General features: G+C 43.4%; 1 protein-coding gene across 16 annotated transcripts in view; it reads right to left on the bottom strand.

Moving 5' to 3' along the window:
• VPS13B (vacuolar protein sorting 13 homolog B) overlaps positions 1 to 24171 on the bottom strand; it is a 943390-nt gene that overhangs the window by 229907 nt on the left and 689312 nt on the right. Inside the window, exon 34 of one of the 16 annotated variants that reach the window (XM_042845071.2) lies at positions 478 to 23709. The exons of the other annotated variants lie outside the window; for them this stretch is intronic. Within the exon in view, the coding sequence (XP_042701005.1) occupies positions 23608 to 23709 (102 nt within the window). The 3' untranslated portion in view covers positions 478 to 23607. Of the gene's footprint in view, positions 1 to 477; positions 23710 to 24171 lie in introns of those variants that run through there. 16 annotated transcript variants of the gene reach the window in all.

The raw sequence follows: 24171 nt of genomic DNA, 5'->3' as shown, positions 1-24171 counted from the left end.
GAGGATAAATGGACACAAGTCAGATATCAGGAATGGCAATATACAAAAACCTGTAGGAGAACACTTCAACCTCCCTGGCCACACAATAGCAGATGTAAAGGTAGCCATCTTACAGCAAAAAAACTTCAGGACCAGACTCCAAAGAGAAACTGCTGAGCTCCAGTTCATTTGGAAATTTGACACCATCAGATCAGGATTAAACAAAGACTGTGAATGGCTATCCAACTACAGAAGCAGTTTCTCCTCCCTTGATGTTCACACCTCAACTGCTAGCAGAGCACCTCACTCTCCCTGATTGAACTAACCTCATTATCTCCATACTGATTTATACCTGCCTCTGGAAATTTCCATTACTTGCATCTGAAGAAGTGAGGTTCTTACCCACGAAAGCTTATGCTCCCAATACTTCTGTTAGTCTTAAAGGTGCCACAGGACCCTCTGTTGCTTTTTACAGATTCAGACTAACACGGCTACCACCCTGATACATTCTATGAAATATCTTGTTTTAAAATACATTGAAAAGTGACTGCTTCAGTTTCTTTCTGGAAAAGGTACGGTATGAACTTTATCACTCTCTCATTGACAGAGGCAGGTGAAATTAGTGGGAGAGCGAATCATGAGTCAAGATTGAGGCTTCCATTTTGATTCATACAAGTTGACAAAGAGAAACCTGGGACTCTAGTGGGAGCAGAATGAAACAATTTGAAAGTAATAGGTAACATCACATCAGCACATGAGAAAGAGTTGCTAATATGAAGGAGTTATTAAGCAAATATACTAATAAGGTAGAAACATCCAAATCAAAGATTAGGGTGATATACTAACATAATTTATGGAAGAACAGGACCACAATACCTTATAGAAGACTCATTATCAGACGGAGAAGCCCTCCAATAAACAATGATGTGGGAAGAGGAGAAATAAGGAAGCAGGAGGAAGGGCAATAGCACTTGAGATATAGTAAAAATATTAGAGATGCGTGAGTGGCCAATTATCCATAGACTTGAGATCATGATCTGAATTTGATTCACCTTATGTTAGTAATATCACATGTAAGACTTAGATCAGACCAGTGTCACATTTATAATCTATGATTTCACCATATGATATAGTGCAGCATAATTGCACCAGAGCAGGACTAATCATAGAGATGTTCAAATGGCAATATTTTGCTGCTTCCTAATCCTCCCCACGCTCATCAGAAAAACTTTGTAGTGCCATTCCTGATCAATATGACAGCAACCTCTACCATTTAAAGAGAAATCACAAACAACATTGGATTTGACCACGCTCTCTCACAGAAAAACCCACAAGAGTGGTGTTAAGAGGAAAAACTCCCTGTAAAGTTTTTTTCCTGAGGAATTGTCCCAGATTGCATCATCATCATGAGGCCTGCCCTATTATGGAACAAGTCATGGGACACGCTCACATACCTTGTGGATCCTAGAGGATCAAAAGTGGGCCACAGCCCTTTGCCTGGAGGTTCCACACTGGTTCTGTACCTCCCATTACAGCACAGTTCTATTGGAATTGTGCTTCAAGGGCTTCTGCAGTCAATGGAAGCCTTAGAAACCCAGTGGAAATAAATGTATTACAGTTTGGGGCTGTATTATCTTTTTAGTCTAATACAAGGGTGGGCAAACTATGGCCCAGGGGCCGCATCTGGCCCTTCAGACATTTTAATCCTTCAGATGTTGAATTGAGCTCCCGCTGCGGAGTGGGGTTGGGGGCTTGCCCCACTCTGCAGGGGCCATGGCTCCCAGAAGCAGGGGCATGTCTCCACTCCAGCTCCTATGCGTAGGGGCAGCCAGGGGGCTTCACACGCTGCCCCTGCCCAAGCGCCACCCCCGCAGTTCCCATTGGCTGGGAACCATGGCCATGGTGCTGCAGGGGCGGCACCTGCGGACAGGGCAGTGAGCAGAGCCACCTGGCCGCGCCTCCAAGTAGAAGCCGGAGAGGGGACATGCCGCTGCTTCTGGGAGCTGCTTGAGGTAAGCGCCGCCCAGAACTTGCACCCCTGACCCCCTCCCACGCCCCAAACCCGACCCACCCCAGAGCACTCTCCCGTCCTCCAAACCCCTTGGTCCCAGCCCAGAGTACTCTCCTGAACCCACCTCATCCCCATCCCAGAGCCCGCATCCCCAGTTGGAGACCTCTCTCTCCCCGCCTCCCCAACCACCTGCCCCAGCCCGGAGCCCCCTTCTGCACCCTGAACTCATTTTTGGCCCCACCCCAGAGCCCACACCCACAGTCAGAGCCCTCAAGCCCTCCTGCACCCAACCACCAATTTTGTGAGCATGTATGGCCCGCCATACAATTTCCATACCCAGATGTGGCCCTTGGGCCAAAAGGTTTGCCCACCCCTGGTCTAATATGTTCAGGTGTGTTGAAGGATAATGTTAACCTCCACTGGCACATACCCACACTTACTCCAGGCTCCCTACAGATCTTGCAACTGCATGCAATATCTTTGGGGACCATACTGTATTAAATGTATGTATTATGTTTCATTGTGGGCTAAGGATTGTAAGCAACTCCGGGGAGGTGAGATGGGCTGTTGCCACTGCTCCACCAGGGACTAATAATAGTGAGGGGTGATTAAGGTGAATTATTCAGGTTGTAACCACCTCCAGAGAGATACCATCTCCAGGGAAGGCTTGCATGTACTGGTTCAAACTGGATTCTATAGAGACCAGTTGACAAAGAAAGGGCTTTTGGCAAAGGCTGGGTTTAAATAGACTCAAGGCCTTCATTCTGGTCCAGCAAGAAGATCTGGACAGGACTTTTATCCAAGAGAGGCCCCAACCCTTATGGAAGGGTTGGAAAGACTTTAAACTATTAGGGACCCATAAGACTGACCGGTGCCCTCTGGTATGGTTAGCATGTGTTTAAACCTTTATTGTTTTTATTATATTTTCTCTGTAATGCTTTTATCCTGAGCACAGGCCTTTAGACAGACTGGCTTGCTGGGCATATCACAGTTTAAGGTAAGGGGCTGTGCAGCCTTAAACCCCCCGGTCAAAAGTGAGTGGGACAAGGATCCCTACCTAGAGAGAGGTGATAGCTGGAGATATGGACACTCTTGGAGCGGACCACGGAGGGGGCAGGATACAGGTGCAGTTACTCCGAAACTGTGACATCCAGAACCACAGAACGTGACGAATATGGTCACCAAGGCAGGAGACAGAGTCTTCTTCCATGCAAGAGGGTTGTGACTCATGCATGAATTGTGCGGTACAACTGGATCCACTGGCATTAACCAGTGAAATACCTGACCAATAATCCTGTTTCTCAGACTGAAATCTCAAAACCAGTTTAATCAGGATGCCTTATTGCAAAAGCTTATCACACTTTGTTAGTATCTGAGTTGCTCTGGCAGGTTGCTTGTCCCTTTGTCTGAGTTAGTATTTGTCTAACTCTTTAACCTTGGTAAGAATGTTAAGTAGGGACTGCTCAACATCATCCATTTTTTCCTGTTAATAACTCTGTGGTTAGTAATAAGCACCTCTGATATTTAAGCCACTTCCAGTACCTAAATACGGATTTAGATATCTGCCTTTAGTCAACTGAGTTTGGAAAGTTTAGCTCTAATAAAAATGAACTGGCACATGGTATAAACTGAAATAAATATATACAAATAAATATATTTCCAGATAATCAGAAGATCGTACTGTCACAGTAATGGAGCACAAGTAATGAAGCAGTGGTTTGAGTACCTTTTCGCCCAGGGAACCTCAACAACCCCCTGCTGTGCCTAAGATCCCAGAGCTGGCCAGCAAACCCCAAAAGTGTATGTGGCTGGTCAGGGAGAGAACACTGTCAAGATCCCTGAATCAGCACATCCTGCATGGACTCCATCTCCAATTTAAAGTTCAAGCCTGTTAGAACTGCTGATTAGGGTGGAATTGCAAAATGTCTGCCTTCTCCCAGTGTCTGGAAATCCCCTTGCTACATATGCTGATACAATTTGTGCCCTGTGACTAAGCTGGGGGGTGGATGAAGGCCAAGAAATGCAATAAAAACAATGAGATTCTGACCTTTTCCAATATCTAAACAATGTTAATTATAACAGGATTTCAACTTTGTCTACATTTTGGAATTTTAATCCTAAACTACACATTTCCATTCACTGTTCGTTGAATTTACAATGCCAACAGCCTTTCCATTTTGTTTTTTTATGTCTACTTTTGTGCACATGCACATTTGATTGAATTGTGGTATTCATATACAATTTATACCTTTCTCTCTGTGAAATGGGCTCTTCCCCATAAAGTGGCTATTTGGGGATTATTTTACAGAGTTTTGGAAGTTTTTTTTTTTCTTGCGCTATGCTGAAAAATAAAATTTCTGCTTAAAACAGTCTCACTTAGTAACAAAGTAAATGCTCAGCCTCTCTCCCAACACAAGAGTTATATCTAGGTTTCCACTGGAATTAAAATATTTGCTTATAGGAAATATCTAAAAAGTACAGTACAGTCTAACTGAAAGATATATTACTGATGTTTTTGGAAATAAAATGAAATGATGAAGCAAAGCTTCCTAACAATGGAAAGACGTTAAGATGATGACTCAAGGCACTGGCAAGAAATTTATTTTGATAGTTAGTGTACCGCAAATAATCAAGGTTCACTTTATTTTCAGGAAACACATTTACAAATTGGATGCCAAGTACTGGTAAAACCTAACAGGAAAATGATGCAAGTGTTGTTCAAGTATTCCAGCTCAGGGGTTTCACTGGCATTATCTAGACGTTACACTTTGGCACGCTCTTCAATACTATCAAGCTACAAGCTTGCTCTAATTCTGAAATTTTATCAACAAAATAACCCAGTGGTTAAAATTATGCAAAAGGTGAGTATCTAATATTATTTATGTTCCAAAAGAGTGAGCGATTCAAAAGCTTAAAATTATTGCATTAAAAACAGAACTGGACAGAAACTGACCATAACAACAGTCATGTATACATGAGCCAGCAAAACTTTATTTGCCTTCACACAAATTACTGACAAGTCAATGCATCAAGGTAATGATGAAGACTTAATTCAGCACAAACATTAAAGCAGAACTCTGACATGAAAAAAATCACAGATCTATGTTGCCCACTGAGCCAGGGATTTTTTTGTTTTATATATATATTTTTTGGCCGACTACTGTATATCATATGAAAAACACAAAAGAAGGCAGGAAACTTCACTATATTTTTCTAATCTGATGTGAAACACTAATTCAGACTCACTAATGCCAGAAACTCTCTTTATACAGCAATGAACATTATTTATGGATTTTCAAAATTAATTCAGCTCTGGCACATACTTTTAACCTCAGGTGTGAAAGCTTTGCATGAGGTACAAGTTTAGCACCATTGGAATAGAATTCTGCCTATAAGTTCAAACAGGATTTTGCTGTATTGCATACTACTGGAGTTCCCATGCCTCCCCAAATGTAAAGCCATATTGTGCTAAACCCTACTTCCACAATGTACATTTGCATATCAGCTTGACCAAGTGTTCTGTGGGGAGAGAGAAGGAACAGTCCCCTCCAAGGCCTCAAAAAAGCGGTAGAGCCATTCCATGGCCACCACAGCAGTCCAGGAATACTGGACTGGGACTCAGGAGGTCTGAGTCTTTTCTTGGATCTTCCAGGCCACATTTAGCACCTTGAGCTTGTACAAACTATTTAATGACTCTGTGTCTTGGTTCCCCATCTGTAAAATGGGATTAGTTATACAGTACTTCCTTACTTCCCAAGGGTGTTGTAGGGATCAATTAATTAATGTGTGATATGCTCAGATACTGTGATGATGAGCATGACCAAAATGCACATAAACAAATGCCCCTAGTACTCTTATGATCTTGCTTTCTAAGGGTATGTCTACACAGCAACTAGACACCCGTGGCTAGCTCTTGCTAACTCACTCTGGCTTGCGGGGCTTGGGCTGCAGGGCTGGTTCACTGTTGTGTAGACTTCTGAGCTTGGGCAGAAGCCTCTGGGACCCTCCCACCTCGCAGGCTCCTAGAGCAGGGGTGGGCCAACTTTTTGGCCTTAGGGCCACATCTGGGTATGGAAATTGTATGATGGGGCATGAATGCTCACAAAATTGGGGCTGGGGTGCAGGAGGGAGTGAGGGCTCTGACTGGGCGTGCGGGCTCTGGAGTGGGGCCAGAAATGAGGAGTTCAGGCTGTGGGAGGGGGCTCAGGGCTGGGGTAAGGTGTTGGGGGGAGGGGGGGGAGAGGTCAGGCTCTGGCTGGGGATGCAGGCTCTGGGGTGGGGCTGGGGCTGAGGGGTTTGGGGTGCAGGAGGGTGCTCCAAGCTTGAATCGAGGGATTCGGAGGGCGGGAGGGGATCAGGGCTGGGTCAGGGGGTTGAGGTGTGTGTGTGTGTGGGGGAGGGTGCCTCAGGGGTGCAGGATCCGGGCGGCGTTTACCTCAAGCAGCTCCTGGAAGCAGCGCATGTCCCCCATCCTGGTCCTACATGGAGGTTCTGCATGCTGGCGGGGCCTGCAGACAGGCCAAGCGGATCTGCATGGTGCCCTGTCTGCAGGCGCCACCCCTGCAGCTCCCATTGGCCACAGTTCCCGGCCAGTAAGAGCTGCGGGGGCGGTGCTTGGGGCGGGGGCAGCGTGAGGAACCCCCTGGCTGCCCCCTAAATGTAGGGGCCGGAGAGGGGACATGACGCTGCTTCCAGGAGCTGCGCAGTGACGTGGCAGGCGCGCACAGAGCGGCCGCCGACCCCGCTGCCCGACTGAAGCACGGAGCAGGGCAAGCTCCAGACCCCACTCCCCAGCGGGAGCTCAAGAGCCAGATTAAATTGGCTGGTGGGCTGGTTGTGACCCACGGGCCATAGTTTGCTCACCCCTGTCCTAGAGCCTGGGCCTGAGCCTGGAAGTCTACACAGCAATGAAACAGATTCGCAACCCGAGCCCTGTAAGCCCAAATTGGCCAGCATGGACCAGCCTGGAGTGTCTAGTTGTGTAGACATACCCTTAGGGTCAACGACTGATGCTAATTTCATCCCTGCTCTTTCCCCACCATCCACACCCTGCTCCATAGGAATCTGCAGGGAGCTTAAGTAAAGATAGGCTCTATGATGTGCAGGATGGGTGAACTCATCCTGGGCCAGTTCCTCAGCCGTGTTTATGGTTGCTTTGCACTGTCTAATGACACAAATCAGAATTAAAACTAACTTCAGTGGCAAGTAAAGAATTGCCCCAAACTGCGGGAATTATCTGGTGGTAGAAGACTGGCATAGTGACTCCTTACATCATCCCCTGCTTCTAGTGCATGACAGGTGTCCAGCACATCTCTATGTCCTGCAGTCAACAGCTGTTGTACTACAAAAAGCTGTTGGAAAGGCTGGAAGGGTCCATTATTAGTTGGGTGTGAAATATAGTAGCCCCACGGCTTTACACTGGAGCTAGCCCTCTTGGGTAGATCTGTGAGGACTTAACATGGCCTAAAACCTTTGTTCACACCCTACAATACTGTATCCCAGCACTGGAACTGCAGAAGTTCCATTGCTTCTGTGGCCATACAAAAGACATGGAGGTATCAGGGCTTTCCTCATTTATAATGGTAAAACAAAGAAAACGTAAAGTTGCCTTTCTACACTAAAAGGAACTTCCTTTCTGTAGCAGATAAATAGTAGTTTGAACTTGTAGTACAACACAGCAAACTGCTGAGAACCACATGGAGAAAAACACATGGGCAACAGTTTTTCCACCTAAAAGGACAGAGATCCTATATTATTTAGACATCAAAAGTGTTTTGATTTTTAGTCTATTAGATTCAGACTATTCTGTAATAAAAAATACCAATACAATTTCAGGGCACTGTTACAATGGGTCGGATTCATTCCTGAAATGAAACAACTGAAACAAATGACATTATACAAGAGATAAATTTGGCTCATTGGCTTTGTGCACATGTTTACCTAAGATTAGCTCATGTAATGGACTCAATTTCACCATATTACTCAGACCCATTTGAAAAAGATGCTTAGTCATAAATTTCCCTCTTAAATTATCTTATATCCTTTCCATATTTTACAGTTTACTTTTGCCTGTATTTAAGCCATGGTCACATAGATCACTTTACAAAGGTATTAGAGAGTGCAGGTCTTTGTGGTTTTTTGGAAGGAGAGGCTGACTCAACTGGGATTTCAAAAATGTTTTTTTAAAGTTTTAACGAATAAAAAATCTGAACACAGTTTGGAGTTTCTCAATGAAAAAAGTCTTATATCTACTTAGTAAAAAAAGTGTATAAATGGAAACTTTAAAAAAAATAGTATGACTATAACATAACTATACTGTACAACACAAAAGTGATGATGCAGAAAGACCCTGAGACACTAATAATGTGTTGAAATTCACTTGAAAAGAAATGGGAAATATAAATTCTTTGAAAATAAACATAATGGATTTATGCCTACTGAATGGCTTTGTATCTCTTTGATATTATTACATAGATATAGTGCCACTATCACTTCAATGTAAATGTTATTGAAAAAAGAGGAAAAACTATGTGTATGCATATTCTTGGCATACTTTAAATAAGTGTGAAATTCACTCCAAATTGTGCTATAACTATCCCAGACTAATCAGATTTTGAAAAAATGCTTGTATTTTCTCCTGCCAAGATCTCTAGCACAAATTACCGTGCTTAGCCTTTTTATCAGACCCATTAAAAACCCTCTAAGATGATGAAACATTACCTGATTTTGAAAATAGGCTGCAATTGGGTAGAAAAATATAGAAAAGGAAATGGTAAATATGGTAGTTATTGTGCAGTCTGTAAAAATGTAATATCTACTACAAGAGACAATGCAGTATTACGGTGAAATCCTGACCTTATGGAAGTCCATGAGAGTTTTGCCATTGACTTCAATGGGTAATGATTTCACCTATCATCTGCCTTTCATGTAGTACTTTACTGGGTAAAAATCTTGTTGCAACTGCATGATTCTGAAATTCATGAACTGCAAGAGCTCAGTTACTTTTACTATTTAAACAAATGGTTCCTAATGAGATTTGATATACTGTCACAAGGCTGACTTAGGAAAGATAAGAGGGTTCCAGCTGATGAGTCAACTCTAAAGATGACAACTGGAGTATCAACATCATGCTACTCATTTTAGCAAAAATATCCAGGAAATGAACTCTTACTCGGAATATCTCTTCTACGGAGGTTTCAGAGTGGTAGCTGTGTTAGGCCTGGTCTACACTAGGAGGTTATGTCGAATTTAGCAGCGTTAGATCGAATTAACCCTGCACCCGTCCACACAACGAAGCTATTTAGTTCGACATAGAGGTCTCTTTAAATCGATTTCTGTACTCCTCCCCGACGAGGAGAGAGCGCTAAATTAGACATGGCCATGTCGAATTAGGGTAGGTGTGGATGGAATTCGATGCTAATAGCTCCGGGAGCTATCCCACAGTGCACCACTCTGTTGAAGCTCTGGACAGCAGTCCGAGCTCGGATGCTTTGACCAGCCACACAGGAAAAGCCCCAGGAAAATTTGAATTCCTTTTCCTGTCTGGGCAGTTTGAATCTCATTTCCTGTTTGGACATCGTGGCAAGCTCAGCAGCACTGGCAACGATGCAGAGCTCTCCAGCAGAGGTAACCATGTAATCTCAGAATAGAAAGAGGGCCCCAGCATGGACTGATCGGGAAGTCTTGGATCTGATCGCTGTGTGGGGCGATGAGTCTGTGCTTTCGGAGCTGCGACTGAAAAAACGGAATGCGAAGATCTACGAGAAGATCTCCCAAGCCATGACGGAGAGAGGATACAGCCGGGATGCAACGCTGTGCCACGTGAAAATCAAGGACCTGAGACAAGGCTACCAGAAGACCAAAGCGGCAAATGGACGCTCCGGATCCCAGCCCCAGACATGCCATTTCTAAGAGGCACTGCATTCCATTCTAGGTGCAGCCGCCACCACTACCCCGCCAGTGACCGTGGACTCTGACGATAGGGTATTGTCGATGGCTGCTTCCTCGAAGATGTTCGCGGACGGGGAAGATGAGGAAGGAGATGAGGAGGACGAGGCAGTCGACAGCACATACAACGCTGATTTCCCCAACAGCCAGGATCTCTTCATCACCCTCACGGAGATCCCTTACCAACCCTCCCAAGGCATTAACCCTGACCCTGAATCAGGGGAAGGATCAGTCGGTAAGTGTTTTAAACATGTAAACATTTATTTTGATCAGAACAGGAATGGAATATTAACAATGGGTTTTTCATGACTACTTTGCCCTAGGCGCTTTACTTTTTAGTCCTTGCCAGTGCAACTACTGCAAAAGTATCTCAAAATGTCCGGTTTTGCATGATTACTTTGCCCTAGGCGCTCTACTTTTTAGTCCTTGACAGTGTAGCTACTGGAAAATTCTGTCAATATGTTCGGGGATAGAGCAGAAATCCTCCTGGGACATCTCCATGAAACTCTCCTGGAGGTAATTTGAAAGGCTTTGCATTATGTTTCTGGGGAGAGCGGCCTTATTGCGTCCTCCATGGTAGAAAACTTTTCCGCGCCAGGCTAGCAGCAAGTACTCTGGGAACAGTGCCTCGCACAGCATGGCCGCATATGGCCCTGGTTTTTGCTAGCATTCACGCAGCATGTGGTCTTTCTCTGTGTCCGAGATCCTCATCAGAGTGATATCACTCATGATGACCTGCTTTAAATTAGGGGAATGTTAGTACTGGGACTGATTGCCTGTTCCTTTACATTACTGTAACCGGCAGTTTACAGCCACGCGGTGGAGGTGGGACAGGGGCAGCATACAGGGATCTTTCCCGGGGACAGCCGCGAGGGGGGTGGGACAGGGACAGAGTTCATGCTGGCCGGATTGCCAGCAGCAGGAACTGGCCAATGCTAGGCGCACTGCTTTGAACGTGAAAGGAGGGCACTGCTATAAATTAAGCTTTCAGCAGTCAAAAGTCTACGGCTTACCATGTCCGCCTGCTAGCCGAATTCCGCTGTCCTGCCCTGCTTGTGTGATCTGTACTCCAAGACCCCAGGCACTGAATGCGAAGGCTGAAAATTCGACCTTGTCCTGAGTGCGCATGTGATAGGTGCTGTGCATGCTCTTGTTCACAGAGAAAGACTATGTTCATTGTTCACAAAAATGTATCTTTGTGAGGAATTCACTCCCTTTTTCCCATCCCACAGCTGCGAGTGTCTCCAGACCTACCCCGGCATCCCCCTCCCAGAGACTGGCGCAGATTAGGCGCCGAAAGAGAAGGACACAGGACGAGATGTTCTCCCAACTTATGGGCTGCTCCCGAGCTGAGGCGGCACAGCAGACCCAGTGGAGGGAGAACATGTCGCAATACCAGCGATCACACAGCAAATGGGAGGACAGGTGGCGGCAGGAAGACCAGCAGGTGACTCAAACGCTCCTTGGACTAATGAGGGAGCAAACGGACACGCTCCGGCGCCTTGTAGATGTTCTGTAGGACCGGAGGCAGGAGGACAGAGCCCCGCTGCAGTCTATCTTTAACCGCCCTCCCCCGCCACAAAGTCCCATCCCCCCCTCACCCAAAGTCCCAAGAAGGAGGGGCGGCAGGGGCCGTGAAAACAGTCACTCCACCCCTGCAGACTGCTCAAGTACCAGACGGCTCTCATTCCCAAAGTTTTGATAAGTGCTTTCCTTCACTCCAAAAGCACCTCACCCAAGCCCCCGTCCCAGTGTCATCCCCTAACTGTGTAGTTGTTAATAAAAAATACGTTACTGTTCATTACTGTTTCCGTCGTGTTCTTTTAGAGGAGAGTGTGTTTGAAGGGGGAAAGGGGGTTGGTAATTGGAGAGGACAGTCACCTTTACCAGGGTACAGACACGGGGGCAGGTTCAGCAGCAGGTCACACACACATTGCAGTCACTAGGCACCCTGGTCAGTCTGGGAGGTGGTTTTCATGTTCTGTGTGGGGGGGCTATGTGAGTTTGTGGCGGGGGAGGGCAGTTACAGATCTTATGCAGCGGTCCTTAGCCTGGATGACAGAGCCACGCAGCAGGGGATCTGTAACCGTCCTCCCCCGCCACAAAGTCACATAGCCCCCACACACAGAGTTCCGAAAAGGAGGGGTGGCAGGCTCCATTGAAACAACCTGTCCACCACTGAGGACCGCTCTAGGAGCAGGAGCCTGTCATTCCTCGAGTTTAGAAGCGTCCTTTCCATCACTAAACCCGCTCCCCACCACAGTCTGCGTCCCAGTTTCAACCCTTTACCACGAAACCCTTAATAAAGAAAACGGTGTTAATGAACAAAATTCCATTTATTTTATTTTTAAAGGTGTGTTGGAAGGGGGGCAACGGGGTGAAGGGGATATGTAACTGGAGAGGATAGTCAAAATTAAGTGGGTAAAGAAACGGGGGCAGGTTCAGCTTCTCTTTAAACAAACGTAATAGTCACAGTTACCCTGCTCACTGTGGAACCTAGCTTTCAAAGCCTCCCGGATGCACAGCGCATTCCGCTGGGCTCTTCTAATCGCCCAGCTGTCTGGCTGGGCGTAATCAGCAGCCAGGCGATGTGCCTCAACCTCCCACCCCGCCATAAATGTCTCCCCCTTGCTCTCACAGAAATTGTGGAGCACACAGCAAGCTGAGATCAGAGCGAGTCAGTAAGCTTCTCCATCTCCCCTTGAGATGTCCAAAAGCACACTCCACCACCATTCTGCACTTGCTCAGCTGGTAGTTGAAGAGTTCTTTTTCACTGTCCAGGGCGCCTGTATAGGGCTTCATGAGCCAGGGCATTAGTGGGTAGGCTGGGTCCCCGAGGATCACTATAGGCATCTCCACATCCCCAACAGTTATTTTGTGGTCCGGGAAGTAAATACCTTCCTGCAGCCGTCTAAACAGACCAGAGTTCCTGAAAACACGAGCGTCATGAACCTTGCCTGGCCATCCGACGTTGATGTTAGTAAAACATCCCCTATGGTCCACCAGTGCTTGCAGCACCATTGAAAAGTAGCCCTTTCTGCTAATGTACTGGCTGGCCCGGTGCTCTGGTCCCAGGATAGCGATGTGAGTTCCATCTATAGCCCCACTTCAGTTTGGGAATCCCATCGCGGTGAAGCCATCTATGATGACCTGCACGTTTCCCAGGGTCACTACCTTTGAGAGCAGTAGCTCAACGATTGCGTTGGCTACTTGCATCACAGCAACCCCCACGGTAGATTTGCCCACGCCAAAATGGTTCGCGACTGACCGGTAGCTGTCTAGCGTTGCAAGCTTTCAGAGGGCTATTGCCACTCGCTTCTGGACAGTCAGGGCTGCTCGCATCCGGGTGTCCTTGCGCTTCAGGGCAGGGGACAGCAACTCACAAAGTTCCAGGAAAGTTCCCTTACGCATGCGAAAGTTTCGCAGCCACTGTGATTCATCCCAGACCTGCAGCACTATGCGGTCCCACCAGTCCGTGCTTGTTTCCCAGGCCCAGAATCGCCATTCCACAGCATCAACATGACCCATTGCCACCACGATGTTCACAGCACGGGGTCCCATGCTTTGCGAGAGGTCTGTGCCACTCTCAGACTTAATGTCCTGACCGCGCTGCTGTAGCCTCCTCGCCCAATTTCTCAGCATCTGCCTATGAAAAAGGTGGATGATAAGGTGCGAGGTGTTGACAACAGCCATAACTGCAGCGATGGTTGTAGCGGGCTCCATGCTCGCAGTGCTGTGGCGTCCGCGCTGTCACTCACCAGAAATGTGTGCGAATTGATTGCCCGCCGGCACTTTCAGGGAAGGAGGGCGGGAGTGACGGTTGAATGACGACAGTTACCCAAAACCACCTTCGACACATTTTTTTCCCCAGCAGGCATTGGGGGCTCGACCCAGAATTCCAATAGGCAGCGAGGACTGCGGGAACTGTGGGATAGCTGCCCACAGTGAACCGCTTCCAATGTTGATGCTTGCCCCGTTAGTGTGGACTCACAAAGTCGAATTACTGTTCTTAGTGTGGATACACACGTTCGACTTTGTAATATCGGTTCCACTAATTCGATTTAAGTAAAATCGAACTACTCTCGTAATGTAGACATACCCTTAGTCTGTATCAGCAAAAACAACGAGGAGTCCTTGTGGAACCTTACAGACTAACAAATTATTTGGGCATAAGCTTTTGTGGGCTAGAACCCACTTCATCGAAGGATTCCCTTGATGGTTTAAAACTGACAAGATTTGCTTCTATGACACCTCCTGGCCGCAGACACATGGTGGGGAACAGGTATGGCTGGAGTACGCTGCACTCCAACTGATTATTTTGATCAGGTCCCATTTGTGCAACATTCTGGGCAGAGAACTGGGGCACAGTAACCAGAACCTGTGCGAAGCAAATTTTTGATGAAGCAGAGAATCTGGGCGACAGAATGTGTCAAAAGAACACCACACAAGCATACTATCACCAAAGGTATATTTGGTGAAGCATCACCAACAGTACATTTTTTCTATAAAAGACATTTAAGTTGAGTTAAAAGTACTAACATCTGAAAAGCAACATCTAAAAAGTTATTTTTCTGTGGATCTGATACATTTTTTAAAAAAACAACAAAGCCTAGCGCTTGCTTTGATATCACATAAATTAAAAATACAGAAAAGACTGGGATAGCTCCTGCACAAAGATGCCACAGAAATGTCTGAATCCTTCCCACAAAGAAAATGAACATAAGAATGGCCATACCGGGCCAGACCATAGCGCCATCTAGCCCTTCTTTACTACTGTGTAAAGTAAATAGTACTACTGTGCACCTGAATGATGCAGAATTTTCACTAGCTTCGCACAATTTGAAAAGAAAGCTACTTTTTTAGAAGTAGCTGAGGGCTAATATTGTTCATTTTCTTTTCAATGTAGATATGAAAACTATAAGATATTCTTTATTTCTATATGAAATTACTGGAAACTTTAAACTAACAACATTCCATTTAGTTATCAACATAATGCTTATGCTGGTGAGAGTGTGCAGTAACATTTATTTAAAGTATTGATCAGACAAACAACAGCCACAAAATATTGTCCAAATGTTGAAAGTAATACTATTTAATAGAGACATTGGCTAGAATATTCATCTTCTTTAGACCATTACACAAAGGTTAGTATGAGACAAAAGAAATGTAATCCAAACAACAGAGGCAAGAAGGTCTGTTTTAGATAATCAAGTAAAGTAGACCTTAAAAAAATAAAAAAGCTGGATTGAGCCCAAACTCGCACTTAACACTCAGGTTAAAATTGCTGTGGCCCATGAGGCTCCACTCTCAAACACTTGGAAAAATAAATAAAAATAATTATCAAATAAGATAAAGGTTTTATTGAAAAAAGCCCTTGAAAATCCTCTTTGTCTCCACTAATAGTTATTAAACCCTTAGATTTTTACAACATATTTTTTTAGGTGCTTTTCTAGGGGAAAACAATTATGCTTTTGGGGTACTTTTCTACTGGTCATGTGCCAACATGCTAGTTTCATTAGGGTTAAAGAAAATATGAAGACTTTAAATCTTATCAATATGAAATTGCACAGTACCATGCAACAGATCTTTAAGATTTAACCTCTTCCTTTCCAAATATTACAAAATACATTTGGAAGATGTAGGGGTGTACTCTGCAGGGTTCAAGCAAAGGCTATTTGGAGTCATATCTATTATTCCATTTTTATTTCCAAACTATCATTTGTGAAAAGAAAAGAAATAAAAAGATATCCTAATTACATCCATGACAAATCACACTATGACTAAAATTCTTACAATCTTAATTCAAGGCAGACATTTCATCTAGTTTATTTCAGTAGTGGCAAAATATGGCCAAAAAACAAGCCCTACCCCCATCATGTTTAAAGCATTTTGGTTACAACTCCAGCATGCGTATATACATTTTTTGCTGTAGACAGAATAAACAAAAAAAACGAACAACAACTGTCACCGCCACCACCAGAACCCTCCCACAACCAGATCCCATTTAGTTAAAAATGAACGATACACAACTAAATAAATAAATAAATAAAACAAAATTCACGACTCTCAAAACTATGGTCATTACTCCCTACTGCGAAACAAATATCTCTTGGATTCATAATATTACATACAGTTATTTAATTTTTGCATGACTATATTAATACTACTTGACTTCATCAGCTTCATTGCGAACCCATTTTGCTTGTTTACTTTTTTTAATAAAGCCATTCCTAATTCTTTTTAAATATTCCCTTATAATTTAACTTAATTCCCAGTTTTGGAATCTCTCATACAGTAGACCATAAAGCTTACATTTGTTTATTTATTTCACCATTTTATTCATATTTTTAGAGTTTGTGCGGATACTAGGAAAAATGATTGTTACATAGCAAATTTCAGTACAGTATAGTAGCTATTTTTGGTGTAAGAGCTGATACAAATGCAAATATTTAACATTCATCATTTCTGTTCCTTCTCCATTATTCAAATAGATGCTACAGACAGAAAATATTTTATAGCAAAACGAAATTTTCTATATTTCTCAGTTTATTTTGCCTTATTTTTTTCACACTGGACATGGTAAGCCAGATCTGTAAGAAACTACTATTCCTCTGTCTTAGATCTTCTATGACCTTTTACATTGTGGGTCAGATTCTCTAGTCCTCTAAGTCCACTTTGTGCTGTGTAAGTGGCACAAAATGGATTTAGGACACATGGAATTACCAGCAGAGAATTCCCCTTGTATAGACTCTCTGCCAGCGTAAATGTCTCCTTCACCCAGCTGCCTCTCACCCCTGAGTAGTGGCAGGGGCAGCTCTAGCTTTTTTGCCACCCCAAGCACGGCAGGCAGGCTGCCTTCGGTGGCATGCCTGCAGGAGGTCCCCTGTCCCGTGGCTTCGGCGTACCTGCTGCCGAATTGCCACAGAATTTGAGGGACTGGCGGACCTCCCGTAGGCAACCCACCGAAGGCTGCCTAACTGCCGCCCTCACAGGGACTGGCAGGGCGTCCCCGCGGCTTGCCGCTCCAGGCACGCACTTGGAGCGCTGGTGCCTGGAGCCACTGCTGGTAGTGGGAGGAAGTAGACATGCCAGAGGCATTCTGTGGGTGGGATGAAGTGGGCCTGATTGTCCAGTGGCAAAGGTCTTGACTGAGAAAATTTATGCCAGTAGCATAAGTCAGAACTGCTCCCTTGCAGCTCTAACTGATGCTAAGGCTGGGTGGCATGGATCTGAGAGCTCTAAACAGCACCGTGCAATCCTTCCCCTCAGCTGAGAATCTGTCCCTGTGAGAATATCCAATTCCTGCCTAAAGCACAAGATATTATCAGGGATATCAAGGTGAATTTTACGCTACCTCTTAGCTAGTTTAAGCACTTCCATCAAATTACTTCTTAATAATCTCGAAGTTAAATAAACCAAATTTTGTTAATCTCCGTCTATACCATTTGTGAGGCCCTCCATTCCTTTTATCATTGTTGTCACCCTATGTTTTACTTTCTCTGACTGAACTGGAACTTCTTGAATGATCATATTTTTAAGTCACTTTGTTTCTACTCATTCAGAAAAGAAATAGAGTCTTTATTAAGCACCATTTTTGGAACCTTTTGCAAATAAAGTCCTAGCCCACAAGTCTCAGAAGATAAACAATTCAATGGCAACTTTATTAATAAATTCAACCTATTAACTAGTGGCAATAAGTCCCTGGTCTGCCAATCAATGTAGATTTAAACCACCTCACAGCTCCAGTTAATGAAAGATGTTGTATCCCAAACCACCAGTCTTCAGAGCTCCCATTTCTCAAAGGTGAGAATCCAGTGCTTCAAAGAGCATTTTGCCTGAGTAAAATTGTGTAGGGGTTCAGGATTTGGCTCATGCTGTATGCAAACTAAGAGAAAGGCAAAACTCTGAATATATATTAGAGACTGTCATTCTAATGCCCACTGCTTCTGGGATATTATTTTTGCCACTTACTATATTTGCTCAATTTCCAGTCACTGCAGTAAATTCCACATGGATAATGAAAAGAGTGTATTTAGCCCCTCTCCTGAATCCCTCGCTCCCAAAACTGTTCTTTACCCAACTAGGATTGCCAACTTTCTATTTGCACAAAAGCAAACACCCTTTCCCCGCCCCTCCTCCAAGGCCCTGACAATGCCCCACCCTTTCGCTGAGGCCCCACCCCTGCTCACTCCATCCCCCCTCCCTCTGTCGCTCACTCTCCCCACCCTCACTCACTCACTCATTTTCACTGGGCTGGTCAAGGGGCTGGTATCAGAAATGAGTTCAGAGTGCGGGAGGGGGCTCCAGCCTGAGGCAGTGGGTTGGGATGCGAAAGGAAGTTAGGGCTCTGGGGTGGGGCCAAAAATGAGGGGTTCAGGGTGCGGGAGGGGGATCAGGGCTGTGGCAGAGGGTTGGGGGGGCATCAGGGGTGAAGGCTCCAGGCAGCGCTTAGCTCAAGCAGCTCCTGGAAGTAGTGACATGTCCCCCCTCAACCCCTCCATCTCCTATGTGTAGGAACAGCCAGGGGGTCCGCACGCTGCCCCCGCAACTCCCATTGGCCGGGAACCACAGCCAATGGGAGCTGCAGGGGCAGTGCCTGCGGACAGGGCAGCGCGTGGAGCCCCCTGGTTGCCCCTCCACATAGGAGCTGGAGCAGGGACATACCGTTGCTTCCGGGAGCCGTGCGATACGGAGGCTAGCAGGGAGCCTGCCAACCCCGCTGCGCAGCACTGCCAACCAGACAGTCAACAGCCCGGTCAGTGATGCTGACTGGAGTCACCAGGAACCCTTTTCGACTGGGTGTTCTGGTCGAAAACCGGACACCTGGTAACCCTATACCCAACATTATCTTCTTCTGTGCCAACACACACCAATACAGCAGACACACCCAAATTTATCTGACCTGTACAAACTATAGCAATTGAGACAATTTTGGTTCTAACCCTGATTATTTTTTACTTCAGGAATCAAAAGCACAAAAGATAAACAGCTCACTCAAAAGAAACCTGGTAATTAGAATGCCAACTTCTCAGAATTTACATATACTAAAAATACTTACAATTACACCACTTTTCCATAGGATACTAACAAGTCAACACAACATCTGCGCAACATGTGCATCTGCCACTTCACACTTAGGCTGCCTGGTTTCTTGAGACATATTCTCTGGAACTCGTGTTACCAGTTTTATGATTTTTAATGAAATACAAATGGGAAAGGGCATTATGTTTATTTTAAACAATAAGTACATTGCCTGATTTATTTTGGTTCTCTACTAGGTGACTAACTGTAACTAAAGTTTCAGTTAAATCTGCATTTAACTCAGGGGGCTTGCATGCTGAAACTTTACTGCTGATAAGATTGAATGCCAATGGCTCCATTAGGTCCTGGTGAAAGGAAACATATAATTATTTAAATATAACAGATAGCAATCCCTTAAAATTATAAGTATGTAAGAAATAAATCCCCCAATATTTACATTTTTATATCCTCCTATTGGATTGGATGAACTATAACCTTTGTGTTGTAACTAAGAAACAGCAATAGGATATTGATTCAGGAATGGCATAAACAGAAGTATTACTCCAAAGACAAGTGTTAAGCATTCTCCTGCAACAAGTCATTGAATAAAACATAATTTATTAGGCCCCAATCCTGTAATCTCACACACAAAGAAAGGAAAATCCCTGTGCCTCTGCTAGGGTGTCCAGATGTCCCGATTTTATAGGGACAGTCCCGATATTCTGGACTTTGTCTTATATAGGCGCCTATTACCCCCCACCCCGTCCCGATTTTTCACACTTGCTGTTTGGTCACCCTAGCCTCTGCAGATGTCATTGCAAGAATGAAGCTTTCTGTTGATCATACCAGTGAATACAATTCCTTTCTTTCCAAATTAAAGAACAAGAGGACTTTAAAGTGTTTCTCATCAGAAGAGGGATTTCTTAACTGTCAATACAAGATACGTAAAGATTTACTCTTATTGCAAGTAAATGCCAAGAATTCTGGAAATTTAGCTCTTCTCAATCCTTCGTGCTTGGATTGGAGAAGAAACTGAAAGCTGAAGGAATAAAGAGATTTAAAGGAGATCCAAAGTGGAAGAGATTTTTGATCTCTGCTTTAACTGTATTCAACTATTTCAGCATTTGCAACTACTTACTGTTAAATGCTACATTTATCACTACCATTAAAAGAAGCTGTGAATGAAACAAAACAGCACAATGGACTAAAATGAAGGTTCTTAAGTTATTTTTCACCAATTATTACTAATCCAGTAGCTATCATAGTGAATTTAAAATCTATGGGCTAGATTGTGCTTTGGACTTGTGGGGTACTGAGAGTGTCAGACCAGGCGTTCAGGAGTAAACTGGGCTATGCAACCTTCCTGAAGCAGGTGGATGGAGAGCAGGAGAGGAACGGGCAGAAACTAAATTCCACCTCTGAATTGCCAGCCAGTGCAAATTCTATGTGGAACCTGACTGAATGTTTATATTTAAAGTAAATATAACTAAAAATTAACTGTCAATGCACAGAGATATATATGGGCACAGTTTAAAAAAAAAAAAAAAAACACCAGGTGTGGTAATTTATTGCTATGTTTAACCAACAGGAAATTACTACTGCCATCCCTGGAGCAAGAAGGAAACATTGGAGGAATTTAAACTCAGAGGTGTGTCTACATCACAATGCTTCCTAGAGCTACTGTTGGCATGAATACACCATCAAACTGCTGAGTTACTGTATCTAATATCACAATATAGCCCTATAATACAAGCAAAATAGTATTTTTATTGTGAAAAGAAATCTGCTGAAATTTCTCTGCTTTTATGAATTAATGTTTGAATAAAATGGAAGAGATTTAACCAAGGAAATTTTAGAACTTAATAAATTGCATGTAATATAAGCAGTTGAAAATTAGTATTAGATGATGCTAAAAAGATTGAGAGGTTCAATCTGGATAATCACTCAAAAGTTTGGATAGTTATTTGAATCTTATCCAAACCTCTTTGAACCGAAAATCTGAAATAAAAATCTTGCAAGAAAAGGCTTATTGCAAGACTTCTGGTACCTCCTCCTTCTGGTTGGATCAGAAATACGCTATTTCTAAAGGGGAGCTTATATATCATCTGTGTGGGAATAAAATGCTAAGCAAGTCCAAATGGTAAGACAAAGTGACTTATTTGTCAGTTATTATAAAAAAGAAAATTACTTATCTTTCTCATTCTCGGATGCTAAAAACTGCTGTCAGAAATGGATCTATGCTCTTTGGCTCTAATGTCACTGGCAGCAGTTCAGAATGGATGAGGTTTGAATTACTGGAATCTCAAGTCTAATTACTGTGACTTCTGGATATCTTAAGTGTCCTCTTTTTAGAATTCTTCCTTTCCAGGGGCCAAATTCAGAGGGGAATCTAAAGTTACGCCTTCTTCTAGCCTCTCCTTTGGGCAAGTTACACCAAATTACCCTCAGGACTGCTGTGAGGTTGGTTAGTTACCTTACACCCTAAAGCTAAAATGGGCTAACTTCAGAAGTTCTTGCCAGTCTTGTGCTGGGAGTTCTACTAGGAGCACAGGCCCAGGAATATGACTTGGTTTTCAACTACATGCCAAACTTACTAGGAATTTCAAGACCCTAGTATACAATACACTGAGATGATAACTCTACAACCCACTGCAAAATGGAAAGATCTCTCGGAAGTTTTTCTCTAAGTAACTCTTAGAAAAATTGTCTCCAGCTACAAAAGGCAACTTGTAAAGCGAGGCAATAATATATTTGACCTTTCTGAGTTTCTGTTTACATAAAGTTCCCAAAGTTGAATTTAGATTTCCATAGAAATCCGATGAATAACCTCCTGCATTTCTGAAAGCCTCCTCCTTAGTACTGCTTAACCACTGGTTAGGGCCTGCATCCTGCCACAGCAAAGGCTGTGACCCCCAAAGAGTAAACTGGGAGTCAGAAATCCTAGTGTCTATTCCAACTCTCCCACTGACATACTGTATTACAATGGGTAAATCACTGAATCTCTCTGCAAAATGGAGTTAACTCCACATATTTACCTCACAGAGATATTGTCAGGATAAGTTAAATGTTTATAAAGGAATTTTAGATTATTGGCTGGAATGTGCTATCTGAATGCAAAGCATGTTTATTATCAACATCAACGTAGAATCTGATTAGATATTAATATTGGAGCAAATATAACTAAAAAGTGACCTGGTGTAGAAATGTATATTAGGGCACTGTTTTCCTGGGCTCATCTTGAACCTTGAGGAATAGTAAAATGACATTTATAGATAAGTTTATGATGACCTATGGTAAAATTTTCAAAAGTAACTAAAAGTGACTTTCAATGAGACTTAGGCTCCTAAGACACTTTTGAAAATGGGACTTAGGTGCCTAAGTCATTTAGGGTATGTTTAGACTGCACAGGGCAGTATAATTTACAGTTTAGGTAGATGTACATGCTTTGAGCAAGCCCCCACCCTTGCAGGGTCTCAGAGCTCTGTCTCTAGCCTGAACCTGAATGTCTTCACAGCAATTTTTAGCCCAACAGCTTGAGTCAGCTGATCTGGAGCAGTGGCAGCTGTGCTGCTGGTCTTTAATCCCTGGGTAAATGTACCCTGGGTGGTAATGCTAAGGACATCAAAAACCTGATTTGCAAACCTAAGAAAGACGGTCCTCTAAGGCTCACTTGTTATATCATGGAAGAACAACAGTACTGCATACCATTTATATTTTAAAGGTTTACACTCTAACAACATTTCAAAAATCTTAAGGTAGAGGAAGTGAAGTGCCTCTAATTATGTAGCTATCCTCTTAGCTGAATTACTAAAGAAGTAAAGCATTTGAACTGCCCTTCATCCTTTCACTCCCTGTTCCTTCAGCCACTACCTCTATTTCTGTTCTCCATGTGCACATATTTTTCTTTTTGCAGAATTTTGGCATGTATTAATTTAAAAAAGTGAATAATTATGAAAAGACAGAAAAATTCCTTGCCCTTCAGGTAATTTATCAAACAACACATGTGTGTCCACACTCTAAGACTGCCAAGCAGATCAAAGCAATCTTCTTTGTGATAACAGAGTACACTTTATGAAGAAGCCAGTACAATTGGTCTAATGTACATCAAAGATGGTTTTATAAAAAGAGAGCATACAGCAAAGGCTTACAATAATTAAAAACATAACACTGCAGACCTGCCACTACATTCTCTATAATATATTAAAATACTAAAATTTTTTTTTAACAAATCTGATTTAAACATACATTCATTGCTCTTTATTACTGTGTCTACACCAATCCTCACTACATTATCCTATAAATCAAAGATAATGGATTTGGAAATTGCCCCTTTACAGTTTAAACAGGTGATTACTGTTCTGTTGACTGTCTAAAATTATGTAAATAAAAAGAAATACATCGGACCACAATATGTGTTATTTTTAAATAGTGGCACGAATCCTTAATCCTTCTAACCATCTGCAACTTCGATTGAAATGAAGCTTCTAACTGGAATTAATGGTAGTTGCTAGTGCTCAGCAAGTGTCAGGATTTGGCCCAATGAGACATTTGGAAAGAGTAAAGTATCTTCAGTACTCAAAATGCTCCTTTCTCCATAAATGTAGACATGAAAAATATTTTTTCCCCAGCACATATCCAAGCCAGAGTAGTTAAGTTAAGAGGAAGTATGGCAGAGAAGTTTGTGCAAGCAGTACAGGATAAGATCTGGAAGCAGATTTGGCATCAGCTGAAGAGGCGAAAGAATGTGGATTCTGGTGGCAAAAGAAGTTTGTGGATAATGAAAATGGGAAAAACTAAGAGAAAAAGAGGAGTAGTGTTAGACTGACAAAGTGCAGATAACAATCCAAAACAAGAAAATGGCACATAAAGAAAAAGAAATGAACCCATCAAGTACAAATGACCCACTGAGTGCAAACTCTTCTACCTGTGTGACAAAAAGGGGTGGAGTGTGGTTGTTAGAGGAGAGCTGAGAAAGCTGTTGATTGACGTTTTTAGAGTAGTGACAGATATATGGCTTTATGAATCCAACATAAAGAGTGCACTCTGTGATATGCACCTTAGCCAGGATGAAACAAAGAAGAGAAAGAGAATTTCTGCCACGACTTGGTGATCAGTGGGAGTGCGATAACTGAGTAGCATTGATGTTGAAAGAAACAGGGTGATAGAGAAATGTCAATAAAATATAAGCTTGTGATGTGTTTTTTGAGTTGCAT

Source organism: Chrysemys picta, chromosome 2 (genome assembly GCF_011386835.1).
Source record: "Chrysemys picta bellii isolate R12L10 chromosome 2, ASM1138683v2, whole genome shotgun sequence".
Classification (NCBI taxonomy): Eukaryota; Metazoa; Chordata; order Testudines; family Emydidae; genus Chrysemys; species Chrysemys picta.
Note: the sequence above shows the minus strand (reverse complement) of the source record. Positions and strands in the feature narration are given on the sequence as shown.